Here is a 14,562-nt window from a genome sequence, read left to right as displayed (position 1 = left end):
GGTATCCTGATGGAAAACACTCCAAAATTCACGGTAATTAATAGAGGGAAGCCATTGCGAATTTGATGGTTTTTGCTTGTGACATGATCATAATATGTTGGAAATAATTTGGGATATTGGCCCTAATATCATGAAATTTCCTAGAATTGAGTTTTTCCCATAACTTTAAACTTGTCAAATAACATTACGAACTTTATCCGAGATGTTATTTCTCACCGATGAAAAAATTACGGCAAAAAAATGTCATGACACAGATTTTTTTTCGTAATTTCTCGACCACAACTTCGAGAGTTTCAAGTTCTTCAATCTTTGAAGATATTTTTTCTTTGAAGTACACCCTCCAAAATTATTCTTCAGTCCATTAATATAACTAGAATTCTTTCGTTGGTGAGAAATAACAAACCCGGATAAAGTTCATGATATTATTGTTGGAATAAAAATAATTATACATGATTTTTGTAGTAGAACTATCTAAATATGATAAATATCTAGATATTATATATAATTATCTAGAATTAAGTAGTAGAAATATCTAGATACTTTAGGAGAATTCTCTAGATTATAGATACTATTATTTAAGAAATATCTATATTTTTATAGATAAAAGAGTGAACTGCACCAAATAATCTTAACTTTTGCACTTGTTGCATCAATGACCCATAACAAAAGAAAATAGCACTAGAGAGACCTAACAAAATATATAATCACAAACGAGGTTCTTTTAATAATTTTTTGGATGAAAATGCCCAAATGGCTTGAAGAGCAATTTAGTACGATGACCGCCAAACCTGCACACCACTATGCATACCTGTAGAGTTTTGTCAAATCATACAGGATTGTATTACGAGTTTTTGTGAATTACTAATATTTATTCTCATCTGCCTCATCCCCAGCCTCCTTCGGCGTGCCATCTTTTCCTCTCGGACCTCCCCTCCGCGACTTGCCATTTTTTCCTTAGAGCAGCTTTTGTTCTTCTAATTGAGCTTCAAGCAAAAGTAGATGAAAAGTTAATTTAGGAATTTGGAGAAGAGAGAACGTGATGATGAGAGAGGAGTGGTGGGTGAATTTTGAGTGGGATCGGGTTTGATGAAATTTATTTCTATGTAACAAATTTTTAGAAATAATAAATAATTAGGGACTTGATTCAATAAATGGAAACTCATATCATATAAATGGCATTAATTAAAATCGAGCCTTAAATAAAAGGTTTTCTCTTACAAATTTTCTTAATATTATAAATTTATAAACATAACCATTTCTTTAACATAAAAGCATTATATTTGATTAAAAAAATTATAATTAACAATAGAACTAAGTAGATTTATAAATAACTAAAATTTTAAGAATTCTGCAAATTTTGGAAAATTGGATGGAGTGGGTTTTCATTCCCAATGTCATAAAGTAGCTCTCACCGACGCCTGGTCATCGTGCACCTTTCACGCCTCCTACAGCGTCGAGCCCACCTCCAATCCCACCTTTCACCAAACCCAACTCCTCAACCTCATTGCAGCTGAGGGTGTTATCGTTTGAAAAAACCTCGTTTGTGATTGTATGTTTTGTTAGGCCCTTCTAGTGCTATTTTTTTAAGGGTCACTGGTGCAAAAAGTGCAAAAATTATATAAAAGTATTAAGTAGATGATTCTAGAATAGGAAGTGAATGTCTATAAATATGGAGAGATGAAAAATTTTGTGCAACTTGAGAAAGTTTGAAAATAAAGTTTCCTTAGTTTTCTCACAACTCCTCTTATAAACCATTTCCCATGTATTCCATCTACTCTCCTCTTAAAAGACTAAAATAAAAAAAACAAGACTCCTATTCGCGGATGAAGGGAGTACTATATAATTTGTTTTACAAAATTCACATTGTTGATCAATAACATTATTGTTACCTGATTTGATTCCTTTGAAATAAGGCCAAATAGGCAATGGATTATAAAATAAAATAAAATATCTTTCCATATCAATTTGAAAAAATAGTGTTTTTTTACAACTTTCTTAACTTATGGAGTATATATATTAATCTCCTTTATTAATTTATTGAAAAAAATCATTTTAGTCTCAATTTAACTCTTTAACCATGCATATCTCAGTTATAATCCAAAACTATTATAATTGCTTTTGTCCACAACTATAAAATAATCAATATTTCATCCACAAAATTGATCGTCTTCGTACTTTCTCTTCTTCGTTTCTTTCCATTCAAATCAATCTTCCAATTCAAAACCCTAAATCATGGGGTTTAGGGATTTAACATTGAAAGATGTGGAAGACTTATTCACAATGGAAAGGCGCCAAACTCGACGTCCTCTGTAACGCCCCACTTTTTGAATCCTAATTTTCAAACCCTAAAGTACTTGCATTTAATGCTTTTAATGTTGCGAATTCCGTGGATTAATTGTCAAGTGGAATTGTTGTTGGATACTTTTCGTGACCTAATTTTGAGTGGAATTTTGACTGGGTCAACTTTGTTGAATATGTGACGTGGCTGCTTTGAATAATTGATGTGGGGAGAATTTAATTGTTTTTGAATAATTGATAATTTGTTAGGAGAGCTAGAAATTTGTGAAGTAAATCACAATGCGAATTTAAATAATTCCTTTCCGTGAGGAATATTTATTGGACTCAATTTCGTGTTGGATCCGATAAATTGAATAAATAATACAAAAATCCAGTCTTGTGAAAAAATAAATTGTGAGCTGCACAATTTAAATAAAATACAAAGGACCGTGAATCAAACTAATTTACTTAAATCTTTTCTTCCTTGACTTGGTCACCAAGACTTCCCTTAGTTCAAATTTTAAATAAATATTTTGCATAGATTTTTCCTCTCCTTCTCTTACGCGATTTTCCTCTCCTTCTCTTTGATCTGCAAATAAAATTCCAAAGAAATAAAGTTATTCAATCCCAATTAAATTTGTGAAATCAATTATCTACTCCTTTTCCCACGTTCAATAACCGTTTCCCCACTCCATAAATCTCTCCCAAATTACACGCCTCTTTCAATATCTCACAACCTAATCTCCTCTTTTCTACCGCCACTCCTCCATAAAATTTCATTCACAATGTCCTAAATAAGGACGATGTCCTAAATATTTTATCGATGGGAATGAAACTATGTTTATCATGCCATGCTTTGATTTTAAAGTGCCTATCTCACGTGGCTTTTGCCATTATTATTTAAATCGAATTCGGGTCCTCGTATGGCCGCAAACCCTACTTGGATTAGTGTACACCTATGGTAGACCGTGTGCTAGCGTATGGGTTGGCCGGTCTAGTGACTTAGTTTGTGGCCACATTCCATGTCATGTATGTGCAAATATGGTTAACGTCTATGAGAAAATAACTGATCAGTCGACTTTTTACAATGAGAATGATTTTGAGTGCCTCGGGCTTTTCTAAAGCTAAACCTCGATGGCTACTTATGGATGGCATGATAAATATTATTTTGATAACTTGTTTTCGGCATAAGTCCACTGAGTATTTTTTTATAGTACTCAGCCCTGCATGTGTTTTCCTTATGTGCAGGTTGAGCGCCGTCGAGCATTTGGTGGTGTTGAGCAATTAAAATTGTGGTATTATTTGGTTATCTTTGAACTTCGAGTGTCGTTGTGTCTCCACACATGACGTCACTCTTTCTCTTGAACGCTTCCGCTGAGACATTGTTTTTACTCATCATTTATTTAGCTTTGAACCTAATTATTTGGACATTTAAAATTTGATATCTTTTGGATAATATCAAACCCTTGGTCGTTTTTTTATATTAATTATTGGTCAAACTTGAAACCCTGGTTTTCTTCGTCTTTACTAAGTTCTTTTAATCACGATCGTCCGTATTTATTAACCATAAAGGGCGGTCGTGACATCCTCGCCGCCACCGCACACTGCGCAATCCAAATTCGAGACTCCGAGGAGGAAACGCTGCCTTCCGCCACCGCAGAATCCTCCTCCGCCGCCGCGAGCACGAGTAAGAAGCAAAATTCGCCGCATCACGATCACGATCAGCCGCCGCTGCTGCCGGAAGAATTTAGGAGGGCGATCGAGGAGATGGCGCGGGGGAAGGAGCTGACGGCGCCGGCGACGCTGGTGATTCAGAAGCAACTGTTCCGAACGGACGTGAGCAAAAACCACAACCGCCTCCCGATCCCGGCGAGCCAGATCAGCGACGGTTTCCTGACGGAGGAGGAGCGGCGCCGCCTCGGGGCGAGGAGGAAGGGCCGCGTGGACGTGAGGGTCGTGGAGGCGGTGGCCGCGAAGCTTTGCCGGCGGGTCATGGCGAAGGGCGAGGGGAGGAAGAGGAAGACGACGTGATCGTGTAGCTACGTGATCAACGGGGCGTGGAATGAGATTGTGGAGAGGAATGTGTTGGAATTGGGCATGGAGGTGCAGTTGTGGTGCTTTCGAATCGACGGAGAGCGGTCGTGCCGTTGCCGACCAATCCCGGCGTCGCTGCCCCGACGCCGGAGATGGTGATAATAATATTTAAATTATGAAGTTTAGTTAAATTTAGATCTTAAAGATGGAATATCAAATAACCAAATTACATTTTCTTCAATTGTCTATAAAACACCTTACAAAACGACGATTTGGTGATGCTCAAAATAAACCAAATACATCGTTTTGTTTGAGTAAAAATTGAAACTTCGTGGAACTAGTATCCATTTTTTAATTTGTTATTTGTTTTTCTTAGGGATTGACTAGTAAATACAATTGCCATCCTTGTTTAGTTTATTTAATGGTTTTGGTTTATATTCTAAAGAGAATGTAATATTTCTTGGTCATGAATATATAAATTTGTTGTTTGTTGTTTAAGAATCTTCATTTGCATAGGTGTTAGATTTAAGATTTTACTTTGTTCATATTGGTAAGATCCAAAATATAGAGGAAATAAACTTTACACTAATACCTAGTCAATTTTATTTCTGTTGCATGAATATTAGAACTATGGTTTTGTTGCGTGATTATCCAAACTAGGGTTCTTGAGTATGTACAATTTTTAGTAATATCATGTCTAAAGTATCCACACACATAGTAGACTAATTATCTGAGAATTTATAAAGATTATGCTTGGACACAAACAAATGCTGAGGAATCAAAACATGAAGTCTGCCTGAATATATAGTTTCATCAGAATTTTGGTTTTGTTTGTCGAGGTGCCACGTTTATATATTTTAAAACTTCAGATTAAAAGTGAGTCAACTATATTAGTTCAAATATACTACTCCCTCCGTCCCACTTTAGGAGTCCCGATTTATCATTTTTGGGTGTCTCATTTTAAGAGTCCCGATTGGAATATTCCATAAATGGTATTAAGCCTCACATTCCACTATCTTTTTTCACCAACTTTCCTTTACATTTCTTAAAACTCGTACTGAACTCAACTGGGACTCCTAAAGTGGGACGGAGGAAGTAATTGTTAGTGGGTCAAATTTTCAATTTTAGCTTCTGGGCCCAAAGTCCAATACAATTAAGCAACAGGCCCAGCTAGAGAAATGGTAGCCCATTTCAAGATACTTCTATTTTAGCTTTAGTTGGGGGTCAAGACCCTGGACTTGACAAAATTGGTAGAAAATGGTGGTGAGAGTGGGAGTCATGGGTTTGTCACCGGGAAACATCGGAGAACCACCGGAGAACATCGGTCAGGATTCATTTTTTGCTTTCTAAAGAGAGAAAAATGAGATGAGAAGATATTTGAGTGAAGGGGTGAAGAAATAAGGTGAAAAGCGGATATTTATAGAGCGGAAATAGTGGGAAAAAAAAAAAAGAAAAATCCTTAGCAATCGCCGGACAACACCTGCAATAGTGCCAATAGGGTGCCGATCGGCGCACCTATCCGATGGGCATATGGGTTGGCGGTTTCATCGGGCTACTCCTTGCAATATCACCGATTTTTCCGGCAATGTGGAAAAATCGGCGCTATTACAAGTGCTGTAATCCAAACAAAATACACTATCCATCCATGTATTATATTTTCACTTTTATTTATTCATCAAAATTACTAGTTTTTATTTTATAGAGTACTAATTTACACGAAATTTCTCTCAATAATAAGATGATTCATATTTTCAATGACAATACTTAGCCACAATTTTCTTTCCATGACTACTACTATTACTTTATTCTGCATTAATTATTGTATCCCTTAAATTATTACTCAAGTGTGTATTTGTTTACGTTGAAAATTTGACATGGCTCATCCGATATGCATAGTGTTTTTCCAATTTTTTATAACTAAATTAATCCTTTCTAATTTAATTGTGGCGTAGTTTTGGTATAACGTGATTAATTAGTGTAATGAAAAAAAATACAGTGATAAATAAGTACGTGAGATTAATAATGTTAACTTTAAAAAAATTAAATAACTCACTTAATTAGGGATTTGTACTGAGTTGAAGAGATTATTCCCCAACCGCGAAGCCCCAATTTCCGATTTCACAGATTCTCCGCGCCAGAGAGAGATGAAACCGATACCATTACCGCCGGGCGAAGAAGTTGCACCGAAGCTCACTCGACTTCTCTACTTCGTCGGCGCCGGAGGTACATACTCTATCTACTCACTCATCAATTCATTCGTACAGTTTCTGTATTTTTGAACCAGCTACTTTTTTTTCTGTAAGTTGTTTGCACTGCCGCGATTAACAAGTGGAAAGAATATGAGAAGAAATCGATGATTCAGAAGGAGCAGAAAGTGAATGAATCGTCTCCGGAAAATTCGCCGGCTGTGGTACAGAAGGGTGGTGAATGAGATTGATTCAGTTCTATTTCGTTTTTTAATAAGCTGAAATTTATTAGATTTGATTCTGAAGCGATTTAGTGGATGAGAAATTGTGCACTTGGATTGATGAAACTATATGTGAGGATTCTGCTGCTGTTTCTGTGCGTATTGCGTAATGATATCGATTCTAATGATTCTGAGTTTTGATTTTTGAGTTATGCCATATCGTCTGTGAAGTAAATTGAGTTGTTTGGATACATGGAAACTTTTATGAAATAGTGTTTTTTTAGTTAGGAATTTGTGTAAAAATGTAATGAAAGAAATTGCTGGTTCACATTCTACTTATTTGGGGCAGTGTATTGTAAGTGAGGAAGTGACTCAGACTCCAATCCCCGCTTCTATTCGTTTCGATGCGCACCTATCGATAGTTTGGATTATATTTTGGTTAATTCCCTGATGATTTAAGCTTTTTATCCGACATTTAATTTGGATTGGGTTAGTGGCTCCAGTCATGTCGTAGAAGATTGGCTTGCGGTTGGAGTATAAGCTTCAATGCTACTCCATTTTATCGGTCTATGACTAAGCTGACTTCCGGCATGATTTCAAGCGCATTACATATAAACATGGTCTAACTACACTGAAATTGCAACTACTTTTTGAATTTGAAGCTTCTGCTACAGCCTACATATATGTGACTAATGGTGTGTTGAGTCTAATGCTATTAGGTTATCATGTTGAGTGGCTTTCTGTTTTGAATGATTATCTTCTCTATTGGTTTGCTTTTATATGTTGCAATGTGCTGATGAATGTTATAGGAATGAATAGACAGCTCCTAGTTCTTCAATTGCTCTGCTTCTCAATAGTAGATTGAAGGGCTTGATCACTTAGGGTAATCATTTATTGTTGTACAGCTGAGCTGAAGATGATGGTTGAATAAATAGATTGAAAACAAATTTACTATACAAGATTTTAGCATCCGGAATCCCCTTTTCAAGGATAGAAAAAACTGGAGTTTTCTCGTTGATGGTAGTCTTTAACTAATAGGGAAGCTTTATTGATGATCTTAAGAATTCACATAAAAAAGGAAAGGAAGAGTTTATTAGGCAGACAGAAGCTTAACCTCATATACAAGAAAATGCATAAAGAAGTTATTGTAGATGAATTAGTAAGCAACTGCTTTAACTGGTACTCTATAACCTTGATTTCATAGGATAGTTGAGTTCTAGTATCTGCAGTTTCGCGTTCTTTGCTTAAGATCGTTCCAAGGGCTGAAACTCCCTGCAACCACTAGGAATGTAATTCTCGAGTGAGCTTCTAATCATATGACTATCTGCACCAAGTCATGAATATTCACAAGAAACCACACGTTTCCTACATATTTGGACTAGCTTTGATATGCTATACTATAGTCATATCTACTGCTAGTTTTGGAATTCGGTAAAGGCCAATGCTGTACTCTTGTTGTAGATGTCATCACCTTCTATCATTTCCAAAATAACGTTCTGTTTTCTGGTTACCGGCATAGTGGGAGCCGGGAGGGAACACCTGAGATAGACTTGCACGGATTCTTCTTTCTGAAACCTTGAACACAGTTTATTTAGCTTGATATGTGTGAATCGTGTAGACAGATGGAAAGGGAATGTAGGTACCAACAGGCAGAAGCTGCTTGAATTTTCGAAACGTATATTTTGTTTGCATGCCTATTAGATAAAATAACCTATGTCTATTATTTCTAGAAGCAATGTTGTTTATAAGGTTGATACATGATTTCTTCTATTGAATTAAATCATCAGCATGGTTGAAGATTAATGTTTATGCATAGATGCTTCCCTTTTAACTGTTAGGTTTGGACCACTAAGTGAAGTGATGGTGAAGATGTCTGCTTGCTGTCTCTCTCATACTCTTGCAACTATGGGTGAATATGCTGTAGAGGGCTGTGCTGCAACACACACACACACACACAGTGTAAGAACTATGGATCTATCTGGTTTGTAGATCTTGACTAAATTATATACTTTCTCTGTCCATGAAATAAAGTTCAAATTTACTAGAAATTGATGCCTGCAATTAAAAGTCTTATCGGTACAATTTTTCTATTTTTGGTAAGTGGACTCGGCATTCACATGAATCATTCCACTATCATTCTATTATAAAAATCACATTATATACTTTTAATGTTTTCATCCATTTTTTTCGTACTAATATTTTTTTAAAATCTATGTCTAATCAAAGTGATACTTGATATTGCGACGCTTATGATATCGTAGATTGTACAACGATTGATAGTGTAGATTGATCTATAATTCCTAATTAGGGGGAAAATGTTATTTGATCCACAAAATTTAAGTTGTGTGACAAAATTGAAAACAATAAATTAAAAATTTCTGATGTGTAGAGTACAAGTTACTAGTAAGCATCAGTCTCGAAGAAAAATGAGCCGTTTCTAGCTAAATAAAGTTTTGGGACATGATCATCGCCCGTGAGTTGAAATTATGGTCTACATATTGCACGTAAGCGATCAGATTCTATTGCATTATTGCAAACAAATCTAAATTTCATAAATTTATTTGATCTTTAAAGGTAGGACAATTGCAATCGAATCCAAAGTACATGATTGGTTGGTTGGTTGTTGCAGACCAGAATTTGACTAAATTTTATGATTTTTTTTTATCAATTTTCCGATCCAGGACGAGGCGACTGATATAGTCGGAATCATGTACGCGCCGGCGTGGATGTGAAGATGGAGAAACTATCGGTGATTCTGGAGAAGGCGGACGAGCTGCGGCTGAAGACGATCAAAAACTTGGTGGAGCTGCTGACGCTGCAGCAGGAGGCGGAGTTCTTGGTCGCTGCCGTGGACCTCCAGTTCGGGATCCGCGCTTGGGGCATTCAACAAGATCGCCGCCGCCCATAAACAGATCGGAAAATTAACTATGGAATAAGGCGGCGGCCACCGATTCAACCATATGCGGTTGTTGGTTATTTTCCCCGCCACTTTTTCTAATTAACCAGTTTTTTTTGTCACGTCTTATTTTAATTGATTTTGAATGAAATTTTGTTAAATTTTCTTTATGTTGAATTAAGAAAGTACTGATTTTAATTTTACAATTGTATTAAGATTTTCTATAGTTGTGCCTCGGTTTATGTAATTTATTATGTACTATTAATTGTGGTTAGTTGAGAAATTTACGTGTTACATTTTGCCACGGTTTTTTTATAATTGTACTCTTGAATCGCAAGAAAAATTCAAATAGTATTAAGTATCGGATTGTCTTATACGAGTTCAATTTTAATGATTTTTTACTTTATGAACATAGCTTAATTTTCCATATATACTTTGCATATGGAGTATATATTTCTCCAAGTTTGACCGTATCCTAATAATTTACAAAATAGATCTACAAAATTGAGGTTACAGATCAAAAAAAATTTCTGTACTCAGTACTCCACGTTTTTTTTAAAAATAGCTACTATTTTTATTTTGGATCATTGTTCCTTAAAAATAGAAATTTAAGAAACTTTTTATTTTAGGACATAGACCTCATAATCCACTAACTCTATTTTAATTACTTTTTCTTTTCCTACCTCTTACTTTACTCATTTTTTCTTTCTTCTCTCTTACTTTACCAGTTCTTCTCATTTATTTTATCAATTGTACATTAAAATTAGCGTCGTTTCAAATGTTTTCTATTTTTTGAATACGAATGGAAGGAGTAGGTCATTTAAAATTGAGGCTGTAAATAACAAAATCAATGCAATTGAGATATACTCTTTCCGTCTCATTCAAGATGACTAGCTTTTTTTTTTGTCCCAATCAAGATGGTCACTTTTCAATTTTGGAAATAACCTCTTCTATTCTCATTAAAATATTCAATAACCTTTTTCCTCTCTACTTTATTCCACCTAACAATACTTCCTAAAATCTCGTGTCACTCAAGAATGTGGCCATCTTGAATGAGATGGAGGAGTACTTAAATGTCATTTAAAATTGAGATCATACAAAACAATCGAACTAGAATTCGAAAGGCGAAAGAATGAAAATCATGCTATAATTGTAAATCGAATCTTCGGTGGGAATTTGATCGTATTAAAGCCTTTTTTTAGGGAATTTGTAATTAAACCTTTCCCCGACTTATTAATCTAAATAAACCAAAAATAGGTGCACCATTGGTCTGTGACGCAGCCTCCATAACAGACATGGTAGCCTATCACCCACGAACTCCATTTCGATATATGTCGTCTCCAATAATAGTAAAGCTTTATTATCTCTCTAGAGATCCCCCATGTCCCCCTCTCTCTCTCTCTCTAGCACTCATTCTCCCTCTCTCTCTCTGCGGTAACGAGATGTCGTCGAAACGATCTTTTCTCCCGCGAAGATACATCCGCTCAGTCACCAAATCACGCAAGCAATCCAAGCACCGCGATCTCCAGGACGAAATCGATCTCGGCAGAGAGGGAAGCAGGATTTCAAACAGCGGCGATGGCGATGGTGTGTGGAGTGACAGCGAGAGGGGGCTGCGGGGGAGGCAGAAGCAGCAGCAGCAGAAGGCCTCCGTCGATTCGTGCGGCGAGCTAGGACCGGATGAGTCGGATCGATGGGCGGGGATGCTGCCGGAGCTTCTCGGGGAAATAATGCAGCGAGTGGAGGCGATGGAGGAGCATTCTCCGCAGCGCCAGAACGTCGTCGCGTGCGCCTGCGTCTGCAGGAAATGGAGGGAGGCGGCCAAGGAGGCTGCGGAGAAGGCTTCCGTTGATCATCCTGGGATAATCACGTTTCCGCCTTCGCTCAAAAAGGTTCGCCTCTGATTTTTGGTGAATTTTTGGAATTCGAATCGTCTATTTTTTGGTTTAATCGCGTGATTTTTGAATTGTTTTTGGCGATCGTCTAATTGCTTATTGGAATTGGTTAGCTTCAGTGATTTAGGTTTCGATCCCTATGTTGAATGCAGGATTGATTTAACAGATCGGTATTGGTGAAGGATTTCACTCATTTCGACATGTTTTAGGAGTTCATTGTTTCCGCAGAAAATTTTTTGGTCAATTAAACTCTCGGAATCGGTTAGCCTGACTTAGTAAGGTTTCGGTCCCAATGTTGAGTGCAGGATTGATTTAACAAATCGGTATTGAGTAATAACGATGATTCGATGAAGGATTTCAGTATGTTTTAGGAGTTCATGGTTTCCATTGAATAAAATTTTGGCAATTAAACTCTCGGAATCGGTTAGCCTGAGTTAGTTAGGTTTCGTTCCCAATGTTGAGTGCAGGATTGATTTAACAAATATGTATCCAGTCATCGATGAAGGTTTAATTTCAGCATGTTTTAGGAGTTCATGGTTTCCGTTGAATAAAATTTGGGCAATTGAACGAACTCTCAGAATCGGTTAGCCTGAGTTAGTTAGGTTTCTATCAATGCAGGATTGATTTAACTAATCGTTATTGAGACATAACGATGATTTGATGAAGGATTTCAGCATGTTTTAGGGGTTCATTGTTTCCGTTGAATAAAATTTGGGCAATTAAGCTCTCACAATCAGTTACCTGATTTAGTTAGGTTTCGATCCCGATATTGAGTGCAGGATTGATTTAACAAATTGGTATTGCGTCACAAATGATGTTTCAATGAAGGATTTCAGCTTGTTTTAGGAGTTCATTATTCTGTTGGATAAAATTTGGTCAATTAAATTGTCTGAAGTATATTGATAATATCGGTATATTAACAAATCTGTATTGTGTCACAATGATGTTTTGATAAAATTTGGTCAATTTGATATACTTACTATGTTAGTCTGTCATTGATAACAGGAAATGAATATGGTGGATGATAATGCATTATTTCTATGTTCTGAGACATTTGTGATTGTTTGAATTTATGAGTTTGGTGAGGAATGGACTGTGTGATTGAACAAACTCGAACCTGTATATCAGATTCTCCTTCTATCCGGTACTATATACCGATAAATCCCTGAATATTATGTTCATTTTGTATACTGCAGGCAGGGCCAAAAGACTCGCCGAACCAGTGCCTTATAAAGCGTGACAAGAAGAATGCCACATTTTACCTGTATCTTGCTCTCTCCCCATGTGAGTATGCTTTTACACTCTAATTTTCAATTATATTTGCTTCTTAATCTGTGTATGTTGCCTTACTCTGTCATGGATGACTAAGCTTCTTATTCATTTTAACCATTATCAAATTCGCGTTACAACTAAACTGGACAGAGATGCGTCTGTTTATTACATTAAATCTCCTCATCCATCGTTGATTTAGTAATACAGGACTTCGCAATGTATATATAGGTTTTATAATTACAAATCATGGTCCTTTTTACATTATCCTATTGATTCTGGTACTAAATGAATGGAAACTTCTATTGCTAATATGATGGATTTTTACAGCGTTTACGGACAATGGCAAGTTTCTCCTAGCTGCACGAAGATACCGAAGTGGTGGACGCACTGAGTACATCATATCATTGGATGGAAGTGATCTATCTCAGGGAAGTAAATCCTACGTTGGAAAATTGAGGTAATAATATATACACATGCTATTTGGAAGTCAATGATATCCTGTTTTTTTTATCGTTGCTTTTGGTAAGCCATCTAAGTGATGCTTATTGGCTGCTTTCGGTCCTTTGAAGCAATTGATATTTTTTCAAACGCACTGATTCATTAGAACGGACCGATTTCCATTTTGTTCGAAGATTTGCAGCTTTATTTCGTTAATAAAAATTGCGAGTATGAGAAAGAGATTCAACTTAATTGCTGGTGTTGCAGATCAATGTTTTGTATAACCAATGTTTTCATCTGATATGGCAGATCAGATTTCCTTGGTACTAATTTCAAGATCTACGATAGCCAAACGCCCCACAGTGGTGCAAAGTCATCGAGCACCAAGGCTGGGCGCCGTATTGGAAGCAAGCAGATAAGCCCCCAAGTCCCATCTGGTAACTTTAAAATTGGGACTGTGTCATACAAGTTTAATCTGTTGAAATCTCGGGGTCCGAGGAGGATGTCATGCAAAATCACATGCCCGTCCTCCGAGGAAACCTCGAACGACGGACACGAACATGGATTGAAAACAGAGAAGCAAGATGCATCACCCGCTCCCGGGTTCACAGTCTTGAAAAACAAAGCTCCGCGGTGGCACGACCACTTGGAATGCTGGTGCTTGAATTTCCACGGCAGGGTGACTGTCGCGTCGGTCAAGAACTTCCAAATGGTTGCGACCATAGACCAGAGCAAGCCTGACGGGAAGGGTGATGCGGAGACAGTGGTGCTCCAGTTTGGAAAGGTGAGCGACGACACCTTCACGATGGACTACAGGCAGCCTCTCTCGGCCTTCCAAGCGTTCGCCATCTGCCTGTCCAGTTTCGGGACGAAACTGGCGTGCGAGTGAAGGAAGAGGCTGTCGGGTTCTACAACGGTGTCGAGGTTCGGCTTCTTGCTCATGCAGCCATGCCTCTATTTCATGATCTAATAAGTATTTAAGGCTGCTGTTAAATGAGTTTGAAGTAAATTTTAGTAACAAATTATTTTTGCTGGTTTGAACAAATGATGGATCGTTTTTGCTTTTTTCACCGGCAGTTTTCTTTTGTATCTGAGGGTCTGGTGAAAAAATAAATATACGTAAATTGTAAATGAAGGTATTCCATTATTTTGATTTTTTTTATTGTTTCAACTTAATTTACAAAATATTCATGGTATTCCATTATTTTGATTTTTTTTAATGTTTCAACTTAATTTACAAAATATTCATGTTACTCTATTATGATTATTGTTACGTCGTGTGAAACTCAATTTTTATTGTCATGTTTCCACCAGTTTGTACCAACGCAAATTAAATTGCATTT

General features: G+C 36.8%; 2 protein-coding genes and 1 long non-coding RNA gene across 3 annotated transcripts; all 3 read left to right on the top strand.

Annotated features, from left to right (window-relative positions):
- Positions 1-3,411: 3,411 nt before the first annotated feature.
- LOC121775388 (B3 domain-containing protein At2g24670-like) lies at positions 3,412-4,308 on the top strand. Its single transcript, XM_042172472.1, has 3 exons — positions 3,412-3,428; positions 3,526-3,547; positions 3,850-4,308. Exons 1-3 carry the CDS (start codon positions 3,412-3,414, stop codon positions 4,306-4,308), a joined length of 498 nt encoding a protein of 165 aa, XP_042028406.1.
- Positions 4,309-6,737: 2,429 nt separating this feature from the next.
- Positions 6,738-9,913, top strand: LOC121773602. Its single transcript, XR_006044808.1, has 2 exons — positions 6,738-8,677; positions 9,400-9,913. It is a non-coding gene; the product is annotated as an uncharacterized LOC121773602 (long non-coding RNA).
- A 1,079-nt stretch (positions 9,914-10,992) lies between these two features.
- Positions 10,993-14,415, top strand: LOC121775119 (tubby-like F-box protein 7). The gene is made up of 4 exons (XM_042172099.1): positions 10,993-11,506; positions 12,706-12,793; positions 13,109-13,238; positions 13,529-14,415. The coding sequence occupies exons 1-4, from the start codon at positions 11,057-11,059 to the stop codon at positions 14,106-14,108; spliced, it is 1,248 nt and encodes a 415-aa protein (XP_042028033.1). The 5' UTR covers positions 10,993-11,056; the 3' UTR covers positions 14,109-14,415.
- Positions 14,416-14,562: the final 147 nt, after the last annotated feature.

The sequence above is a fragment of the Salvia splendens genome, chromosome 17, assembly GCF_004379255.2.
Source record: "Salvia splendens isolate huo1 chromosome 17, SspV2, whole genome shotgun sequence".
Lineage (NCBI taxonomy): Eukaryota > Viridiplantae > Streptophyta > Magnoliopsida > Lamiales > Lamiaceae > Salvia > Salvia splendens.
The sequence above is the reverse complement of the archived record's forward strand: the minus strand, read 5'-3'. Positions and strand labels throughout refer to the sequence as shown.

Excerpts from the sequence above, each read along its gene's own strand:
- LOC121775388 (XM_042172472.1), top strand. Across the intron at positions 3,548-3,849 it reads TGAGCGCCGTCGAGCATTTG|GGCGGTCGTGACATCCTCGC; the intron begins GTGGTGTTGAGC and ends TTAACCATAAAG.
- LOC121775119 (XM_042172099.1), top strand. The coding sequence starts at position 11,057 with ATGTCGTCGAAACGATCTTTTCTCCCGCGAAGATACATCCGCTCAGTC. Across the intron at positions 11,507-12,705 it reads TTCCGCCTTCGCTCAAAAAG|GCAGGGCCAAAAGACTCGCC; the intron begins GTTCGCCTCTGA and ends TGTATACTGCAG. Across the intron at positions 13,239-13,528 it reads TCCTACGTTGGAAAATTGAG|ATCAGATTTCCTTGGTACTA; the intron begins GTAATAATATAT and ends CTGATATGGCAG.